The following is a 22155-nucleotide window of genomic DNA, read 5'->3' on the forward strand; positions in this document are numbered from 1 at the left end:
GGGTTTAAATGGGCTGACTTTTCATTAAAATAATATTAAACCATTAAAAAATGTAATGTGTCACTTTCCCATTGGTCTGTTTTTAAAATTTCATCCATTTGTTTCCAAATTTTCACCATACACTTGTCCCACATATCCATAGCTTAGATAAAATTCTCAGACTTATCCAAAGTCTTGGTGGAGTAATTTTTGAAATTTACACTTTTAACCCCATAAAAGATAAAAATTACATTTTTGCCCCAAAAACTGAAAAATTGCCCATAGACATATTTTTCATCCCTTATACTCATTCCATTTTCCAATTTGTCAAATGTGATCTGAATTTTCTCAAAATCTCAAATTTTGTCCGTGGGTGGCAACATTACGATTTTTGCCCCTACACTCCAAAAATCACCAAGATTAAACTTTTTCACTTCCTATAATTAAATTATACTCCAAATAGTTAATCTTGATAAACAATTTCACTCCATGATCAAATTTTTATCTTAGGTGGCAAAATGATAATTTTTGCCCTTGAACATCAAAATTTCTAATTTTTACCCAAATGAACCCTCGAACTCGAACAATCATTTTTAGTCATTTCTGGACTATAAAATATTAAATTACATCCTACAATTCCTATTTGAACTAGTTCGATGCTAAATCAATTCAAGTGTACCGTTTGGTACAATACCGAGTTTCGTCTATCTTCTGAAGTGCTTTCCTAGTGTAATAATATGCTACTCAATGCATGTATGTTATGACATGTATTATAGGGTCGGGTTTTACAGAGGAACACCAAGACTAGTAATCAATTATAAACCATTAAACAAAGCATTAGAATGGATCAGATATCCAAATCCAAACAAGAAAGACTTATTACAAAAGCTATGTAATGCAAAAATTTTCTCAAAATTCGATATGAAATCAAGATTTTGGTAAATCCAGATCAAGGAAAAAGAAAGATATAAAACAACATTTACTATTCCTTTTGGACAATATGAATGGAATGTTATGCCCTTTGGCTTAAAAAATGCTCCATCAGAGTTTTAAAGAATAATGAATGAAATATTCAATCCATATTCTCAATTTACTATAGTATACATAGATGATGTTTTAGTATTTTTAGATAATTTTGAGAAACATTTTAAGCATCTTAAGATATTTATTAACACAGTTAAAACGAATGGACTAGTAATCTCCAAATCCAAAATAAGTTTATTCCAAACTAGGGTTAGGTTCTTAGGTCATTATGTGACTCAAGGGACTATGACTCCAATAGAAAAATCCATAAAATTTGCTGAAAACTTTCCTAATAAAATCCTGGAGAAAACACAACTCCAACGATTTTTAGGAAGTCTTAATTATGTCATTGACTTTTATCCTCGACTTAGTAAGGTCTACAAACCCCTTCATGAAAGACTTAAGAAAAATCCCACCCCTTGGACCTCCACTCACACTGAAGCAGTAAAACAAATTAAGAAATACATCAAAGAACTCCCTTGTTTGCACCTAGCAAACCCCAAGGCTCCAAAAATAGTAGAAACAGATGCTTCAGAAATAGGATATGGTGGAATCCTCAAACAAGTAAAAAATCAAAAAGAGCATATAGTCCAATCCACTTTTAGACATTGGACCCTTACTCAACTAAATTATAGTACTATCAAAAAAGAGATTTTGTCAATAGTTTTATGTGTTTCAAAATTCCAAAGTGATTTATTAAATCAAAAATTTCTTTTGAGGATTGATTGTAAATTGGCCAAAGAAATTTTACAAAAAGATGTTCAAAACATTGCATCAAAACAAATTTTTGCCAAATGGCAAGCAATTTTGTGCATATTTGATTTTGATATAGAGTATATCAAAGAAGAATCTAATTCTCTACTTGATTTTCTCACTAGAGAATTTTTACAGGGGAAACCATGCTTCCAAAATTAAAAGAGCATAAAAAAAAAGGAAAAGAAAAGGAAGAAAAGAGAGACAACTCTCTAAAAGAAACCATCCAGAAACCATCAAATCATGGTACGAAATATGTACCCAAGAAGAACAAGGAAATTCCTCAAAAACCCAAGACCAATACCAAGATGCCCAAGACCCAAATGAGCTAGATTCACAAATCAAGAAATGGATAGAATCCCTTTCACAATCGCTAGAAACAGCTTTAGCCTTAGCTTCCCGATAAGAAAAAAAACACTCCTATTAACCAAATTGCCGTCTCGGCACTTGAATCATCCAAAGGAAAAGTGATCATCTTAAGTCAGCCTAAATCCCTTCAGACGATCTTTCCTACATCCCAAACACTTTCCTGAACACAATTACCTTCCCAAAAGGCTTCAACACAATATTACCAAAAAAGATCTATTCAAAATGTTTTATTAATAGAAAAAGGTTTTTATGAAAAAGCCCTCAATATTTCAATAAGAAAGGCTTTTCAAGGGTGGCATTTTAAATCATGGGATTTACAAAGTCCTAACAGTATTATGAAAATATTTTAATCCAAACATTATCTGTTTGTTTTAAACATTATACTGACAAAACATTACCCTAGTTTGATCACCCGTTCAACAGCCCAAATTTTAAAAATACTTCAACCCATTGATTGGGGAGAAAATTTAAACCAATTTCAAAAATTTCTAAGTAAATTCACAATGACTACCAACCACTGCCCAATGTTTAATTATTGGGATTATCAACAGGCATGGTTTAATACTTTTCTCTTCAATAACAAACATACTAGACATTCTTAGTTAATGTTTTTCAAATATGGAAATCAATATAAATTTCCACTATGGTTTTCACATTGGTGGAATTGGTTTGTCCCATTAAGAGAAATACTTCCTTCAAATATTGATGAATTATACCAAAAATTTTCTCATAATTTTCAACATGAACCTGATCAAGACAAATTACATGTTTCAATACATTTTTTCTCCAAATTAATCTTTTTTGGATCACATCATGCGACTATGTGTAAAGCCCGACCTCATAAAATACTTGTCATGATATACATGTGATGATAGCATGATTGCATGCTAGGAGAGTCCCGAAAAATTTACAAAAGTAGGTATTGTACCTAGAGGTACAACAAAGTTGATTTAAGCCTCGAACTAGATCAAATAGAGAATTTGAGATGAAATTAAGGATATTAAAGTACCAGAATGGTTTAATATGGTGATATGGAGTCCGAGGATCAATTTGGAGTCAAACTGAAATTTTCACTATCTAGGGACAAAATGGTCATTTACCACCTAGGGACAAAATGAGAATTTTTAGAAAAGATTTTTGACCACATTTGACTTATTAGAGTATGATTTGAGTATTGGAGTATGATTTGAGGTTAAGAAGTGAAAAAAAAATTGTAATTCTGGTATTTTTCAGAGCATAAGGGGTAAAATGGTAATTTTATCACCCTAGTGGCAAAATTGTAATTTTACACCACCATGACATTTGTCAGGCTCCAGAATTCTACCTATTATTATTTTATGCTATGGATAAATATTAGAGCATTTGTGGTGGTGAGAAAAGGCTTAAAAATTAAGTTAAAACAAGTGGACCAATAAAAAGGTGACATGTGTCAAAAATTAAATATTTTTATATTGCCATTTAAAAACCAGCCCACACTCTTCCACTCAGCATTTCAAGGCCGACCAGCACCTGCAGAAAAGAGAAGAAAAGAAAAGAAAAACCCTAGGGAGGAAAAACTAAGGAAAATTTGTTGAATTTTCAAGAAATTGGTGACTAAAGGTAAGATTTTTAATATTAAGCTTGAAATTCATCTTGCCCATGCATTCTTTTCCATTTTCCATGAATTAAATTCAAGTTTTCATGAGGGGCAATATGCTGGCCAAATTTAGAGAGAGAAAGTTGGTGATGAATTTAGTTGAATTTCAAAGTAATTTAGTGTTTTTAGGTGTTTAGTTACATTTAGTATGAAAATTAAGCAAGAAATCCACATGCCCATTATAAAATCTACCTTGGCTGAATTTTATGGGTGAGGATTGATGATGAATTTGGTTGTTTTTCATGTCATTTAGATGTATTTGGTGCTTAGGAATACCGAAAATCGAAAACGGGTACCGAAAAATTTTACTCACGTTAGTTAGCAATTTGCACCATAATGAAGGATATTTTGGTAATTTCACTTAGAATAGATTTTTATTGAAATGTGTGGAATTTTGGGGAGTACTGAAAGTACAATAAATTAATTGGAATAGAATTGGACGTTTTGACCGATTAAATAGTGTATAGTACGCGATAGGCTGAACACCTCCCATTTTATTGCATGCATTCATATAGAACATAGAATAGTTTTGTTACAATTTAGCATAAGTATATTTAATTTCCTGTTACACATTATGTATAGGTGGTGAGCCCTCGGATAAGGGCAAAGGTATTACACCCGAGGATCAAGAATAAGAGTGTTGTAAATTCCCGTCAAAGTGAGTAACCACTGTTCATCTTATCCATCTAAAGTATTTTTACAATCGTTTTTATGATTTTAAGAATATTGAACCTAAATGAATTTTATGTTCTATGACTAGTAATCGATTTAAGGAATAAGGTTTATGAATTATTTTACAATTCAATAATGTTTTTGAAAATGAGAGTATGTGGAGACCAACCTTTGATGTTGCCTATATATTTAAGTTTACGTACCAATGTTTAGAGTTGATGATTTATGAACTAATACGTGATGACATATGTGGCTGGGTTTTTGAGTTGTGAAATATATAAACTGTTGTTTTCCTTTGACAGGCTAGGTAGTATTATGTTAGCCACGTTATGCTGTCAAAATTTTATTGATTGGTGGGTTATTTAATTAGCCACTGCAGTAGGTGGGTTTCCGTGGACCAGCCTATTAGAGGGGCACGGTAAACCCCGTTATATTTACCTTAGTATGAGAGGCGCGGAGGATATCTTCTAAGGTATGATAGAGTTCACTTCACGTTGAACCACCACTTGAGGATGAACTCTGCCAACGCCAAGGGATGGCTAAATTATGTTTTTATGAGTAGTTGTTAACTTAATAACCTTGGCGGATCCGGTTGAATGCCTCGGCCAAGGTATCACCAAGTATGATTTTTGGCACGAGCCAAGTTTTTTAGAAAATTATAAGTCGAGATGTGTATTATAATGAAATATGTTGTTTTATATATATGATTTGAAACAAGTACAAAATGTTGTGGATAATGGTATGATGAAAAGTTAACTGTCTCCATTTACTCGACTTTAGATGTTAATAACGGACTTTGTTTACTCACTGAGTTTATGAAAACTCACCCTTTCTTTTTTTAACCATTTCAGGTTCAGGATAATCTGTAGGCAGTCGATTTCATCAAGGATCTCTTTTGGACTTACTTCCTTGGAAATTGTAGGTCTACATTCTAGCACACTTTTGGTTATCTCGGGGTCCATATGCCACTGTAGGATAATTTTGTATACCTGGTTTACTGTATCACTATGTGTATGAATTTATTTTGTTCTCACGCTACAAAAATTATTTATGCATAGTTCTATAAAAATTGTTTTATATGAAAATAGAATATATTATCGAATATTTTTATTTAGTCTAATTAGCCAACTTTTCACTCCAAATGGATGATTTAGAGTACAAAAATTTATTTTTAAACGGAAATAGATATCTTTCTACCATACGTTGTATTTTTATCAGGTTTCGAAACTTTTAGGTAAAAATGACCAAAATACCCCTATGTGGTCAAAATTTTATTTTGATTGTTTTCGATCTAAAATAGTTTATATTCTCTTAAAACTCGATATTTAGTAACTATTGCTCATAGGGGAAGTGGAAAACTGATGCAAGAGCCTTGCAAGGTTTCGATTGACATACCAGGTAATGAATATTTACCGAGACTTCGCAGCGGTTGTCACTGGCTCGAAGGGAGTGCCGGATCGTGACACTATTCCTACGACACTGATCCTCATACTGGAGCACTAATGGTCATTTGAAAGTTCAAGACCAAATGATGGGACAAATTTGATGAGAGAAAATATGATCTATAGTTCCTTGAAACTTGGTTCAACAAAAACCCAAGACTCTGCAAGAATGCACAAACATCTCAAGAAACTTCAAGATTTTTGCAGGCCAAATCAAATGCAAGTGCTCTACTGGCCCAAGCAAAAAATAAAGCTGAATATAAGAGAATTATGGCAGAAATACTTAGTTCCCTTGATTCTGATCAAGAAGATTCTCAGCATGAGCCAGGAGACACAACGTTATCAAGAGAAACAACTGACTTAACTCAAGATGAAGATTATATTCCTCTAAGAAGAAAAAGATAATCAAAAGTATAGGCAGCCTCTGCATGATAATTTAGACAAGAGGAATCACGAGGACAAGTGCATGATGACTCACAAAGAAAAGGAATCACCAGGAAAAGAAAAGAAGATGGGTCCCCAATAACCAATCTTCCAATAATGCTGAAAAAGACAAGAAAGTGACTCAGATAAGAAGAATCATGAGAAAAGAAGATGGGACACCATTAATGCAAAAGAAAAGAAGAAAAAGAAAAGACTGCCTCTGTAATGGCCCAGACAAGAAGAATCCAATATGCCTCTGCAATGATCCAGACAAGAGGAATCCAATCAGTCTTTTAAAACATAAATGGAAATGAAATGTAAATTGTTAAATGAAAATGAAATGCAAATGTAGATGTCAAAACCTGCCTATAAAAAGTCAAAAAAATGAAAAGAGAAGGCAGAGTTTTCAAGTTCAAGAATTCTCTCTTGTAAAATCATCTTTTATCAAAATCATCAATAAAAATCATTTCAAACCTTTCTGTTCAATTACATACATTTTCTTCAACTCCGAAGATCCTTGGGTGACTTTGATAGATTTTGTGTGGATTTGGGTTGGTTTTCTACCAAAGTTTCTAAATTTTCTAATTGTTTTGAAATAGTGTGGAGATTCAAATTTGTATAGTTATTTTGTTCGATTATCATTTTTATGTCTCTTGAAGAGATTGTTTCTCCTAAATCAGAAGGTTTCATTCTTAAGGGAGTTGCTCTTATCCCTATATTTTTGTGTGAATATTGAACTTCTACCAAATGAGGATGTTGAGATTCAACTTCTCCTCTAGTAGTTTGCCATTTGGTTACATTTTTTATGATATTTATTAATTTTGAATAATATCTTTCAAACCATTCAAAGAATTTTATTAGAATTTTATGTTTGTTCATAAAATTATAATATTCTTGTAAGATTTCTTCTTTCTCGTTTTAGTAAGTGTTGAAATAATTTTCTCTTTTTTGCTTGTTTTTATTATAATAAAAAGGTTTTCTACACCATGCTTTATCAATTACAAATTTTTTCTAATACAAATATTTTCGAGTTTTTTGTATTATTTGTATTTATATTTAGATTATTAGTTGTTGATGAATACGTTGGAGACATATTGGGAGAATTTGTTGGGTTGTTTTCTTACCTATTATATATGGGTTGAGATATATTTGAGGAATTATTTATTCCCTGTAAATTTGTCTTAATGGTGGAAGGTATAAAAGAAACAGAAGCTCTAGCAGTTCTAAAGTCTGTTCCATGTGTAGACAAGTTTTCTCCTAAAATGTTTAGGCTTCTTATGGACACTGTGCTATGTCCTAGATCAAAAGACTGTTTTGGAGGTATTCTTGGAGGTTTATTGAATACAAGTTCTACAGAACCATCTCTATATTCTGTTACATGATTTATTTCAGTAGTTTGGATGGTAACAAGAGTCGTGGATCCTTCGAGTTTTCATCTATTTGGAAGTTGTACTTCATGCCATTGAATGGTTCTGAGTATCATTGTGTAAGAGAGTTTTTCCTCTTGGGCTGTGAATCAAGGCCTTAGTATTGATAACAGAGTACATAGCTTTATAATATAATCTGTATACCAAGGTTAATGGTTTTAACCTTAGCATCATTTTATAATTATGTGTTTGAATTTGAAGCGTTAAAGAATTTATGATATTTCTATCCTTTAATGATACCATGAAATTTAGGAAACAATTGAAATGTATTGGTATTCTACAGAGGCTTATTTTAACTGTTATTAGCAAAGAATTATTAAAATGTAGATATCTTTTATCTCTTAGAGCTATAAGGATGGATGTATCTAGTCCTTCTTTAGCAAGAGGTTTAGCTCCTACTTGTACCAATCCAAAGTGGATATAATTATATTTGTGGTTTTTGAGGTTTTCAATTGTTTTTTGATCCAAAAGATGGATGTTTTCATATTGATTTTGTATAAGTATCCCTTTTTTTTAATTTTGATCAGATATCCACAGAAAGAATTTAAATGTAAAGCATGAAAAGTTGAGAATTTATATATTTGATTTTGAGGAACTCTAGGGATTTCCCAATTATCTATTTCTTGAATAATATTTTCATAATGAACATTTTCTTCATTAACGGATTGGGTTTGGTTAGATGTCGAGCTGGAACAAGAGGTAGTTCTTAAAAAAAGAGCATTTTATAACTATGAAATTATTTTCCTATTAAAAGGGGCTTCTACTACTTTTACGACAATATTTTTTTCTGCCTACAAGAAGGAGAGTTGTCTTTAATGCCTAATCCATATCCTAAACTGTTATCTTTAGATCTCAGCAGAAATTGATAAAGTACTAATAAAGCAATTAAAACCAGAACTCAAAAAATAAAAGCAATGTTATACAATGATGAAATCTTTCAAGAAATACCTTTTCTCCGGTGGCTCTGATACCAAAGTCACCCAAGATATAAAAACAATTTGATATATACATATCTGTATATAACTTTAAAAATCCATGTGCACTGTCTCATGCTTAATATTTAGAACAAAGATAAATTTTAAAACAGACAAAGTTCTAAGCCATCTCGTGGCCAAATCGTAAAGTATGTAAACGTATTACAAAGCATAAACATTGAAAATCTACCATGTAAATGATAATCAAAGCAAAAAAAAATCAAGCATGTAACTATCCATTCTATAAAGGATGCAAGAAAAATAAAAAAATTCTATTAAATTGAGTTTGATTCTTGATAAATTGATTCTTGAGAAACATAAAGAAAATGTATTTACTAGTTTTAGCTTTTACTCTAAAACTTTTTCAAATAGGAAATGATCTATCAATTTTACATTATACAGGTTAGTAAATGTTCATACATTTAAATGTTTCCCATTAAAAATATATTAGTATTTACTTTTAAGGCTTTTTATACATTTAAATCTACTCTCCACGTATAATTCATTAACACTATGTAGAATTTATGCATTAATAATACATCAAATAAAAGTCAAAACCTTACTATATTCATCCTTAATCTTAATTATACATTTTCTCAAACAACAAAAATGAACCATAAAGAAACCAAAAAAGAAAAGATTTTACCTTTCTTGTAATTAGTCATATTAAACTCATAATTCATTAAAAAAAAAAAGATACCCAAAGTATCTTTGACATGAACACAATTTAACAAGAAATATATAAACTAGAACTTTATAAAATCCTTAATTAATATTATAAGAAGCCCTGATCTAAATTTGAATTACATAAATCATGCTCAAAATAAAATGAAAATGAGAAGACAAAGAGAGAGCACTTGAATAAGGGACTATACAAGCAACTGAAGCTTGCACGATAAAAACTCTTCAACATTTGTTTAAACTCTCCAAAATTCAAATTCCATATAAATTTGAAAAAATAACAAAAAAAATATAAAATAAAATAATTAGAGAAAATCTCTTGAGATTTCTTTAGATCCATGCCAACCAAGCCTTTTCTTAATAACCAAACGAAAAAATGAACAAAGAGAGAAAAAGAGAATTGAAGAATCAAGAAAAAAAAAAAGAGAAGAGTTACATGTCTCAGAAAAATTTTGCAAGTGAAAAAATTTAAAAAAATTTGATGAGAAATGAAGTAGGAGAAGATAGTTTATTTGAGCAAGAGTGAGAGCTGATTAGTACAATATTTTCCAAGAAAAAATTGTCTACTTATAAAGACAAAGGCCTTTTGACAAATCTATTGTAATTCTCATACATATGTTTTAATTGATTATACTTTATATAGTGAAGTTAAATGACAAATGTATTAAGTGTTATCTGAAGAATTTAGTTACATAACAATAATTGCAGCTAAAATTATGCACTTATAGATAAAAAAATATTGTGGCTATTAATGTTTAGATTGATACAAGACATTTTGTTTTAACTTGATAGTTGGTTGCTAATGTTTAGGTTTTTTTTGTTTGGAGAGGTAGGATTCAAACTGTATATTTTTTGAAAGGTAAATCATGCATTAATCAATGAACAAAATGCTCATGTGGTAACTAATGTTTAGGTTCATGTTATTGCAACTCATAAGATTCGCGAAGATTTGTTTAAAATGTCTTGAACAAAACACTTGAATTAATTATCCATGCATCCTACAACACTATCATTTATATTAGTAAGGTGTTCAAGGTGTTGTTTTTGTTATAAATTTCAAATATATAATTATAAGGGTATAATACTTAAATAAACCCTTAAACTATTCGAAAAAATTAAAATAAGTTACTATCATTTTATTATATTCAATTAAATTTTTATATTTTTATTTTGAGTTAAATAAGTTTTTATGACTAATAATTAAGTAATTGTTATTAATTAAAATGTCATTTGTTATTTTATATTCACATGATATTTATACGAATAGAGAAAAATATCATATAATCATGTTATCATATCAAATCAATATGTTATGTCATCATCAATTATAATATGTTACATGTCACATCATTATCAGTTATAATACGTAAACATAGTACTTTAGTGTCACACAATATAAAATAATAAATAAAATTTTGAATAAATCAATAATTAATAATAAATATTTATTTGAATATTTTATATATTTAAATATATTATTATTTTATTAATATAATAATATTTTAAGCGAGACTAAGTGTTTGTTTGGTCTAGTTTTTTTTTTTCAGGTTATCTATATTTTAAAAGCATAAGTTAAGTAAAACATGATTTTTGATAAGTTATTTGAAAAAAAATAGCTTTATTTTAAATAGCAAAATTAAAAAAAAAAGCTTAAAAAAGCTCTAAAGAGGAGCTTTTTCTTCTCTTTTTTAAATATCGTTCTCTCTCAATCAATCTCCCTTTCCTCTCCCTCGTTTTGTAAATCACCTTTCTCCAACGCAAAATCGCGATATCCTTTTTCTCTATTTCTCTACAAATACTACTAAAAAAAAAAAATAGAACATTCAATAACAAAATAGTAAAATCTAAGAATTTTTTTGTTATTACAAATATTAAGAAAAAAGAAGACTTAAAAATTTAAAATTATTTTCAAATACTATTTAAATGGTTTTTTTTCTCTTCTTTACTAAAAAATCTAATACTATTATTACTATACTTATTACTATACAAGTTGAGAGTTATTCCATTTATTTATGAGTTTTTTTATTTTAACATTTAAAATTATATATAAAATTAAAATAAATTTATTTTATTTTGATTTATTAGATGTTCGAAAATGACATATCTTTTATAATAATTTTAATTAAAATTAAAATTAATATAAGTTATTTTATCATATTATTTTTATAAGAGTTCAAACATGCTGTTGTCTAAAAAATCCATATTTTAAAGCGTGATCTGGGGGCCTTACGGCTAACTTGAACACCTCTACTCTTGCTCGCGTGAATAATACAACTTCCATTTCCACGGTCCTAAGAAGCTTCGCCCACGTCGCTTCACCCCTAACGCCAAGAAACAATACGAACCAACTTCTTCAGGTTCTCTCTTCTCCTCTGTTTTTCTCTTTTTGGTTAAGATTCTTCGGTCTTTGATTTCATTGGTAAATTTCGATCTCATATTCTTTTAAAATTGCATCATCTTTCGTTAGATCGACCAAATGTTTCTAATTTGAGTCCTTAACCTCTTTGGTTTGGTTGCTAGCTACGATTTAGGGGGGAGTCGAAGATTTCATAGTAAAATCAAAAACCCACGTCTAGAAAGACAATACAGCTGTGCTTATTCTTTTTTCTCTTTGGGATTTTACTGGGAATTCAATAAAGCATTAGGGTTTAGTTCTCGGAGGGGAGCAGTTATTTGCTTCAAATGAACTTGTTATTTTTGTTGAATAAGATCTGCTGAATAATTGTTTTGTTTTGTTTAATTTCCTTTTTGGGAATTGAATTTGGCGAGTATAGGGATATATTCCTTGTTTCACTTACCATCCATGTTTTGCATGAATTGATAGTTTCAAAATTTAGCTAAATTTAACTTGTCTTTTTGTTCAGTCATGTATTTTCCTTATCGCCGAGAAGCTCAGTGGATTCATTCAACTTCAGTTGCATTTGTCTTTCCTAAATTCATTGAGCTTCGCCTAAACTGTATACCTTTTTGTGTTTTGGCATTGCTTTCTTGTTAAGGAAAGAACAAAGGTTTTTTATTTAATTTTTATATGATCTTTTCTAAGTTAATGTCAATGTGCAGATCTAGTCAACTTCTTTTGTGGATCTTGAGACGTCAGAAGATCCAGCTGAGAAATGAATCAAAAAGGCTTGATTTATAGCTTTGTTGCTAAAGGAACTGTTGTTCTAGCAGAGCACACGTCATATTCTGGGAACTTTAGTACCATTGCTGTTCAATGTTTACAGAAGCTGCCTTCAAATAGCAGCAAGTTCACATATTCATGTGATGGGCACACATTTAACTTCCTCATTGACAATGGATTTGGTACTATTTCTTATAATTTCTTAATGTCAGTCCATTGATGTCAAGGGTGCAAGGTGCACTCTAGGGACTAGACCCGTTATATTGCCTAAGGTTCGGGCCATAGAAACAGCACTTGCCTGAGTGAAATCTGGCACAATGTATATATGTGTGTGTTTTTGTATGTTGTCGTGTGTGTATATATGTATAAAATAAGCTTAAGATATAAAATTTTGATTATAAACTCTAAAGAGTGGTCCATTTCTATCCTACAAAACATACAAAATTTCCTTTTCCCTTTTTTGGTCATTGTGTATGATTTCCTTATAGTCTTGAGTTTGTTGTTGAATACTCAACCATTGAGAAGTAAAGTGTTTGATATTATCCCTTTTTTTGCTATTAAAGCTTCAGCTAATGAAAAAAATTAAAATAAATGAAATGAAAGAGAACTTCAATCAGGCAGGCCTTTTTTGCGCCTACCACTTTACAAAAAAAGTGTGCCTGGTGCACCCGACCAAATGCACCTTGCCTAAAACAGTCAGAGGTGCTTTTGTTGTCTGGCATTGTGCCTTGGTGCATGCCTTAACAAAACTGTGTCAGTCAAATTTCTGATGTCAAAATATGCGGTTGACAATGTTTGTTTCCATGTGCAGTTTTTCTGGTTGTGGCAGATGAATCAGTTGGAAGGAGTGTGCCTTTTGTTTTTCTCGAACGCGTGCAAGATGATTTTAAACAGCGATATGGTGCAAGCATTAAGAACGAGGATCTGCACCCTCTAGCTGATGATGATGAGGACGATGACTTATTTGAAGATCGATTTAGCATTGCGTATAATCTTGATAGAGAATTTGGGTGCGTATATACTTGGCAAGTTTAAGTTGTTATTTTGGCTGATTACCTGTGCTGTCTTATATACAAGATAGTGTATTCTTTTAGTAGTTCTAGTAGAATGAATACTAGCCTGTAATTCAATGCTTTGTATAACAGACCAAGGCTTAAGGAGCACATGCAATATTGTATGAACAATCCAGAAGAAATCAGTAAGCTCTCAAAATTAAAAGCTCAAATAACTGAGGTCAAGGGGATTATGATGGATAACATTGAGAAGGTATGCATTTCTTTTCTTGGAAACTGGAATAGTTGTGGAAAAAAATGGATGTATAACTTAGAAAGTAGAGAATAAGTATTTTATAACAATCTTCTTTTCCAATGGCTAGTTTATATGTTTCTATGGTATCCTTGCACTTTCTGATAAATCTTCAACTTGTAATATTGTGTTAGTCTTGATTTGTTTTCTTCATTTTAGAATTTTTTACTGAAAGAGGGTTGATGGGGCTGTAGAAAAGAAAAACTATAGTGGAACATGCGAACTATCAAGTTTAGGAGAAGCACGGATTAGGAATTGACTTTGTTTTCTCAGCTGTCATGTCAGCTGTATTCTTTCTATGAGTGTTGAAATTTTTATTATCTATTTCTGGACATTTTATGTCTCAAAAGTTGGTATGTACTCATATATATGACCTTTTAACTAATGAAAGAGTGAAACCAGAGCACTGTATGTCTCTAACCAGCCAACAGTGGGCTTTGCAACTGGAAGTTTGATTTGTTGGAATTCTTCTTCAGTATTTTGTGGTTTATAACTAAATAGATCAATGCAGAGACTTTTTATGCTCTGAAAGTGATAGCTATTATTATGCATTGCGAAGTGCACCCCATCTTTCTTAGCATTATTTATCTTCATCGAAATGTATTGTTCATACCCATTTTATTTTTCTTTTAGTCTATGTAGTAGTATATATAATGTGAGTTGATAATTAACAATGAAGGTACATATTTCATGTGGATTATCATGATAATTTAAAGGGTATTAATGGTAGGGAGAAAATTGAAAGAAGAAACTCCCCCCCCCCCCCACCTTCTCTCTCTCCCTCTCTCTCTCTCCGAAGAAGTTTGTGTCCAAATTAAGGGTCTTATGCTGGAGGGATTGGAGGAAAACGGTATTATTGCTGGTGCAACAACTCCTGGACTGAAGTTTATTGTTATTTTCTGCTTGCAGTTTATAACTGGTTTTAGACCTACCTGATATGATGGCATTGGTATTGGTATGGAATAGCTGTCTGATTTGATGCTGAAGATTTGGACGTGACTCCTTCTTAAGAGAAGATTCAAATATAAAATTGCTATTAAACCATTTCTACGCACAATCACACAAAATCCACAAATCAAAAATGAAATTGCACCTAGATGCCTCTGCAAAATAAAGAGGGAAGGACAAATTGTGAGGGTATCTAAGAGAGCAAATTATGAGGATGAAGGGGATAAATATGAGGTAAAAATGACCGAATTAAGTGAGGGCATGGAAGAGGGTACATAGAAGGGAGGAAAAGGGTATGAGATTAAGAGAAGGAGAAGGGGATACTAGATATCCGGCAGTAGGCCCACCATGTGGCTTTCTTTGGTCAAATTTTTGGGGTTTTGCTTTTCAACTAACTGTTTGGGTTTCTTTTTAAGCATCTAGCCATGCTTCATATTCATGCACATATAACATTATTATCTTGGCATCTGGCCATATAAAAAACAAAAAAGAATGATTGTTCTGAACTATATTGCTTTTGAGTCAGCTTAGGTCCAATTAGTCTCAAATAGTGACCCTCCAATGGTTAGAACTTGAGACTCTAACTTGGAGGTCTTAGGTTTGAATCTTGGGGATGGGAGCATTGGGGTTTATGGAATGGGTTAGGGCAACCTTCTTTTGTGTAGCCCGAGTTCTAGTGAGGCTTTTATATGTATAACAACAAAATCAGATGCCCACTTAGTATTAGTTTTTTATACTAGGACACCATTAATACTTCAAAAAGGATTTGTGTCAAATAAATTTGTCCCAATTTTTTCAGATCATCTGGCTTTTTTCTAGTATTGTCCTCTACAATTTTACAAAGTATCCATGTGTCTGTATCCTCTTTTTGGGCACCTTTTAGCCAAATCTAAGACAAGGTAAAAATCTACACAAAGCTTCGTGTTGTATGTTTGTATCTTACTTAGCAGCCCCCACTAATCCCTTCCCCTTGAAAAGAGAATTGAGGGTTTGAATGAATGCATAACAAGAATTATTGTAACTCCTTGGGGATTCATGGAAGGAGCTTTGCATCTCTATCACTTTGCTGTATGGGTTTAGGACCTATTCTGAAGGGATTAGAGTACATGAAATTGTGCTATAGTCTGGAGTGCAAAATGGTTTCAGAATCTCTTTCTTGGCATGATGGATGGTATGTTTTGTGATAGTACTTTATAAGTGATTTGATCTTTCTGATATCCTTGGTATTACTAATGATAGAAATCCGCAGCAATGGCTATGTGAAGACAGCTCATGCTGGATTTGCATTCAGACTCTTCTATTGAGTAATGTTTTGTGATTAGGAGTTAAAAGAGGGCTCTGCCTTTTCTTGCTTCTATATTTTCTCTTCACAGTTAAGCTAATGGCAAATTTGATTGACTAGGGCAAGCAGATTCTGGGTTGGATGGAGATGGATCGGAACCTTTCAATTACTAGTTCTTATTGCTTTTACCATTCAGAGTTTTTTCTTTGTGATTGCTGCATGGCTACTTGTAGCTTGCATTATCTGCTTTGGGTTTTGAGGCTTTAGAAACAAAGTCTTCATAGGTATTTGTATAAATGAAAAGGGTGGCCGAATTTGCCTTTCAAATTTGAAATACCTTGAAAAAGTTGCCACAAATGTAGTGAACTAAAAAAAGTTCAAAATTTCTGTAGTTGGTTTTCTGTCAAAGGTTTTCAACTTAGAAGGTCTTGATATTTATATTAGGCTATAAACTTGTTCCCCTTGAACTAAGAATTGGAGCTGCTACTTCATGCTTTTGGCCAGGTAGATGGTAACTTGGGGGGTATAAGCTTTATTTATTCTTAAATTTAGTGGTTCTGTTTTTATGTGTAGCTGGTAAGTTGTGACTAGTCTTTGAGTATAGTGGGGTCTAGTTGATGATCAAATTTACTTGGGACAGAGTTCTTAGCCTTCAAAATTCAGCCACCTCGATTTAGTGATGATATTAATGAGATAAGAAAGAATATTTCTAGCTAGTTGTGGTGTATTCACGATATTTTGGACTTGCAGTGCATCTTTCTTTGCTCTGATGCTTCAGAACCTTATTTCTTTGCTATTTCCTACAAACTGCAGTGTGATACTTATTTGTCTCGAATGTACACCAAGTAAACTTACCTTCTCCAGTTCAAAATTTTCTATTGCTGTGATTTGGTGTTCACTTTGTAAAATAATACTTGGTTTGTTAAGATTTCCAGGTTCAAAAAATTTTAAAAAAAATGGCCAATGAAGGATAAGTGGGCGCATGGCCCAACTTATGGAAGAGTTATTCTACTAAAACAGCAGAAGCAAAGTGTTTGGCTCTCCAATTTTTTCAGTTTTAGCTTATGTCAGTGGCTAATTTGAGCTTCTAGACAGTTATAAATAAAAGTTTTCTTCAAAAAGTACTATTACATAGTAACAAATATTGAATGAGATTTTTGTACATTCTCATTTTATTGTCTACAATTCATCTTTCTTTATTCTACTTAACCTTGCATTTGATTTTATTTGTTTTTATCTGATTTCTTTTGGACAATAAAAATCAGTTTTGTTCTATTTTCCATTAACAAAAGATTTTATTTATTTTATTTACTACTCTTGCTTTAAAACTTATGATTTGAATTGATAATGGTTAAATTTTTTATTTTATTTATTCAGCAAAAAAAATTAACAAAGATACTACTATCAAATAGTTTTTTACATTTTATACGGCTTTTAATTTGAAGTTTGCCTAATGCTATTTTAACTTCTCTTATAGTACTTTTTGAATTACAGAAGCTCTAGCTAGGTCAAAGAGATTTTAAATCGAAGGTGCTGTTAAAGACTGAAGTGGAGGGATGGGAAACATATGAAAATGGTATCACAAGTGTCCAAAGGAATTGCCACTGCATTTTAGGCATGACCACCATATGAGATGCATTAGTCATCCAGCTCTGGCATTGGCTTTCATATTAAGTGTCCACATTATTGTTAATCTTTTTATCAGTATGAATGAGTTTTCTTGTAACTCTCTGTAATCTCTGAAGTAATTTACTTATGTCCTTGATTTCCCTCTTAAGTAGTAACTGTTTCACACAGTGAAAAGCTAATGTCAGTTAGTGGAGAGGATGATTTCCTTATATGCATGCATAGAGACCATTTTAGACACAGCTGCGTTAAACTTAGGATAATTATCCTATACCCTGGGATAGAATTTAAAAACTCTGCAAGCAGGTTTATTCACATGACACATGTCCATATAACTAAATATGTTAGCTAAGTTTATGACTGTTGACTTGCTTATTTGTAGGTAGGACACTGGTCAAGTGAATAAACCCGTTTGTGGAGTTTTTGAGTTCCACCACCAGTATATAGAATAATAATCCTTAAGAGTTAAACTCTCTAACCTGCAGAATTAGCATGGCATAACCAAAGATTTATACTGAACAGCATGACAGAAGATATGGCAAGTCTGGCTTGGAAGAACTTCTGTTATACTCTTCTAAGCAGTTTCTGTGTAGTTAGTGGCTTAATCAATTTTAGCAAGTATTTATTGATTCAAAGCTTAGCTTGACACTTGGCAGTCAAATTTAATGAGTCTAGGCATGATGCAGCTTATTTGAGCATTGTTGTGGTAAGGACTTAGAAGTATTTCCAGCTCCTTGTGGTGCTTTAGTTTAGTGAGGTGTAATATGATCTCAGCTCAAACGCCATGGCATCATACAGAACCCCAGCCAAATCAATCTCCAACTCTTCTATTTGAAAGTCTTCTCATGCCTTTTCATGCTTTGGAACTTGTAGCTGTTAGTACAAATTCCTACTCATGGATGAGGTTTGATGGGTAAATTTAACAAGGCCTAAATTTTCCATTCCAAAATTTTCAATTTAAAATCTGACATGAATGTATTTCTGTGGCACAGCAGCTAGAGTTAAGGTTCATAGTCTCCTGAAACTAGTGGCACAGCAGCTAGAGTTAAGGTTCATAGTCTCCTGAAACTAGTGCATGAAAAATGTAGGCTAATGCATGGAAAATGTGGTTGCTAAAGGTATGCTATGTTAATATTTTGTTCTTGGTTTGGTGGACGACCAGACACGGGATTCCCTGCATATACTTTTTTTTTTTTTTATAATTGGAGGGGAGATTCGAATCCTGCTCTTTAGGCAGAAGGATTATGCACCAACCAATGAGACAAATGCTCGGATGCAGATTCCCTGCATATACTTAAGAATGGATCAGAGCAAAGATTCTCTCTTTTGCTTTTGGTTAATCTCCTTTCTTTTTTGGGATTTATTAATCCTTGTTTATTCTTCTTTTTCCTTTTAATAGTTTCACCAGAAAAGTGTCAAAGGGTGGTCACTTCTATTGAGCATCCAAGTATCATGAACAAAAATTTTTAAACCTGTTTTTCTCGTGATCATGCATGCACTTGCCACTGACGAAGTACAATACATGTGCTTGGGAGATATTCATGGAGGACTCTGGACTGGCTTTTTGTTTTCTTTTGTAGCACTGAATTGATAACTTCCTACCATAAAGTCCATTTCCCAAGGCAATGATTGAAGGCCTGATTTTATGAACATTTTTCTATGAATTTTGTAGAAAATGCTAACTTGCTGCTAATGGTGTTCCTTCTTCAAACTGTTTGATATTGTTTCTTCACCATCAAAAGAAAAACAAATAATAGATACTGTTTTTGATTGTCAACAAATTCAATAATTAATTTTCTGGCTTTTTGGTGCAGGTTTTGGATCGCGGGGAGAAGATTGAACTTCTAGTGGACAAAACAGAAAACTTACAGTTCCAGGTTGGTGCTTTTTTCTCATTGATTGAAGAAATCTGGAAGGGTTCTAAAGTAAGTTCATAATATGTATATGCTTGTATTGGATATAGGCTGATAGCTTCCAGAGGCAAGGCCGGCAACTGCGACGGAAGATGTGGCTGCAGAATCTCCAGATGAAACTGATGGTAGGAGGAGCTATTCTTGTGTTGATCATCATATTGTGGCTTATTGCATGTGGAGGTTTCAAATGTTGAAACTTTTAGCAGTATGGCTTGTCTTCTCTTGTAGATGTACAAAATAGTTATGCTCTTGTACATGGATAATGGGAGATTGCTGTTGTAAACTGGCACTACCTAGCTGTTCAACAATGTAATCTAACCTCTGTATTACCTGCTGGTTTTGTTAATAAAAAGAGCATGTTTTCTAAGAATGGGCGATGATCCTTGTTATTATAATATTGTATTTCATTACATCGAATATAATATATTATTTAAATTTATTTATATATTACGAATAAAAGAAATTGCGAGAAATGGTTATTTTCGTAAACTCACTGCAGAAATAGTTTTCAACATAAAATTAACTCTATTTATTCAATTTTAACTATAAGATGATAAAAATGCTTTTAAAATTATTGCAAACAAATTAAATACTCTTAATTTTTTTCTCTCATTATTCGTGTGTTGTGCTCTTCGTTTTGCTTTGCTCTCTTATTTTTCTCCCCTGTCATTCAGTTTTCTCCAATTTTACCACCATCATCTCTTTGTCTATTTCTCATCATCTTGTTATATTATCGTCGATTTACAGATCAAAAAGCATGATATGGAAGGTAATAATATATTCTTAGGTTTATTAGTTTACATTCACAAAACCCTTTATCATTGATCTACAAACCAAAAAGCCTACCATGGTTAGTAACAATAGGTTCTTGGGTTTATTGGTGTTAAGCTTTTTAGTAATTCAAATATGATAAAATATGTCTTGACGTGTAACAAAGTGATTTATATCTTAGCGTGTAACATCAATAAGAAAAAGGAAGCTTTGGTGTGTCATGTCTGGTGCTAATGTTTTGGTCTTGGCGTGTAAGTTCTGGTGCTTCAACTTTGGTCTTGGCACGTAATATTTAGTATTGAAGTTTTAACCTTGGGGTGTAACATCTGTTGTTGAAGTTTTTGTGTGTAACATCTTTTACTTCAGCCTTGACGTATAACATTTTGTAATGAAGCTTTGGTCTTGATGTATAACATCTGTTGCTGAAGTTTTGATTTGTAGCATCTGCTTAGACTTGCAATATTGTTTTGTGTTTTCTTTTCTGTTATTAAACATGACCTATAACTTACTTTTTTGTATTTCACTACAACATAAACTATTAGAATTAAAACGTGCAACAATATTTTTTTCCACTGTAACAATATTTTTTTGAACATAGCATATCATAACAACATTTTTTAAATATGGCCTGTAATTTGTTCTTCATATTTGTATTTTACTAAGACAAACTTTTGGAGTTAAGTATTTTTATAATAGAGATAAAGTTTAAAATTAAAAAAGAATTTGACATGAAAATGAAAATGTATTGAAAAATTATTCAACGTCAACGTTACTGCTACGATAAAATGGATTTGGACAAAAAGGTATTATCCGAAATCCTCTAATTTGGATAATTATTTTTTGGGTTATTTTATTTGTTACATTTCCTGTAATCAAAAAATAAAACATGACGTGTATCATTTTTTTTTCAACATGGTATATAACAAATTTTTTTTCAACTTGTGAATTTGAATATGAGAAGGTTTTATTAAGGGTAATTTTATCCAAAAAAATTTTTCTTGACTAAAAAACAGTTAAAATTAAAAAGAATATTATTTTCGAAAACACCTTATCTTTGAGAGGTAAAAGAAAATCATCCCTTACGAATATAAACAATATTATAATACATAATTACACATTATGATATCTAAGACCATAATACAAAATGTTAGTAGACATAATTTATTTTTTAATAATATAAATTTTAAATTTAATATTCTCTAAATAAAATTTAAAATGATATAATATTACAATATTAAAAATACTATAATATTAAGAAATTAAAATATAATTTTACATGCAATAGGTTTGTAATTTTACGTAGGCATGATACTTAAAAAAAAAAGATAAATATCTTTATCCCTTAAGTTTTGATCGAAATTATACGGAGGTACATTAGTTTTCAAAATAGATACTCCATCTCAAAAACAAATTTTTTGCTGGACACGTAGGTCCAGCCGTTAGTCAACCGTTAATGTTTTCGTCAATTTGATAACGTGATAAGGATAAAAAAGATAATTTTACCCTTGATTAATTTTTAAAATTACTATTATATAGTTTTATTAATTAAAAAAAACTCCCCATCTGGAGAGCCTCAGAGCTCCCTTGGGGAGCAACAGTGCTCCATTTTTTTTATTTTTAAAAATATAATAATAATTTTTTAAATTAATAAAAAGAAAGGATATTTTAGTTTTTTCATCATCTTTATTAACGGTGTTTGCACTTTTGAGACGGAGTACCCATTTCGAAAATTAATTAATCCTTTTGGAATTTTGATTAAGACTTAGGGGTTTAGGAGTATTTTCTCTTAAAAAGTTAAATTAGTTAGAAA

The 22155-nt window shown here is 31.5% G+C and overlaps 1 protein-coding gene across 2 annotated transcripts; it reads left to right on the forward strand.

The window, feature by feature from the left end:
• Positions 11573-19944, forward strand: LOC18586800 (vesicle-associated membrane protein 727). Of its 2 annotated transcripts, none has more exons than XM_007010361.2 (6): positions 11573-11736; positions 12440-12682; positions 13312-13510; positions 13646-13766; positions 19476-19538; positions 19625-19944. In XM_007010361.2, exons 2-6 carry the CDS (start codon positions 12493-12495, stop codon positions 19766-19768), a joined length of 717 nt encoding a protein of 238 aa, XP_007010423.2. In that variant the 5' UTR covers positions 11573-11736; positions 12440-12492; the 3' UTR covers positions 19769-19944. The 2 variants fall into 2 exon arrangements, with proteins under 2 accessions (XP_007010423.2, XP_017984957.1); XM_018129468.1 differs by lacking the exon at positions 11573-11736 and adding an exon at positions 11777-11798 and having other exon boundaries at positions 19625-19805.

Source organism: Theobroma cacao, chromosome 10 (assembly GCF_000208745.1).
Source record: "Theobroma cacao cultivar B97-61/B2 chromosome 10, Criollo_cocoa_genome_V2, whole genome shotgun sequence".
Lineage (NCBI taxonomy): Eukaryota > Viridiplantae > Streptophyta > Magnoliopsida > Malvales > Malvaceae > Theobroma > Theobroma cacao.

Bases quoted from the DNA above. Each gene is read 5' to 3' on its own strand.
- LOC18586800 (XM_007010361.2), top strand. From the start codon at position 12,493: ATGAATCAAAAAGGCTTGATTTATAGCTTTGTTGCTAAAGGAACTGTT. The intron at 12,683-13,311 runs GTACTATTTCTT...TTCCATGTGCAG, and splicing joins CCTCATTGACAATGGATTTG to TTTTTCTGGTTGTGGCAGAT. The intron at 19,539-19,624 runs GTTGGTGCTTTT...TATTGGATATAG, and splicing joins CAGAAAACTTACAGTTCCAG to GCTGATAGCTTCCAGAGGCA.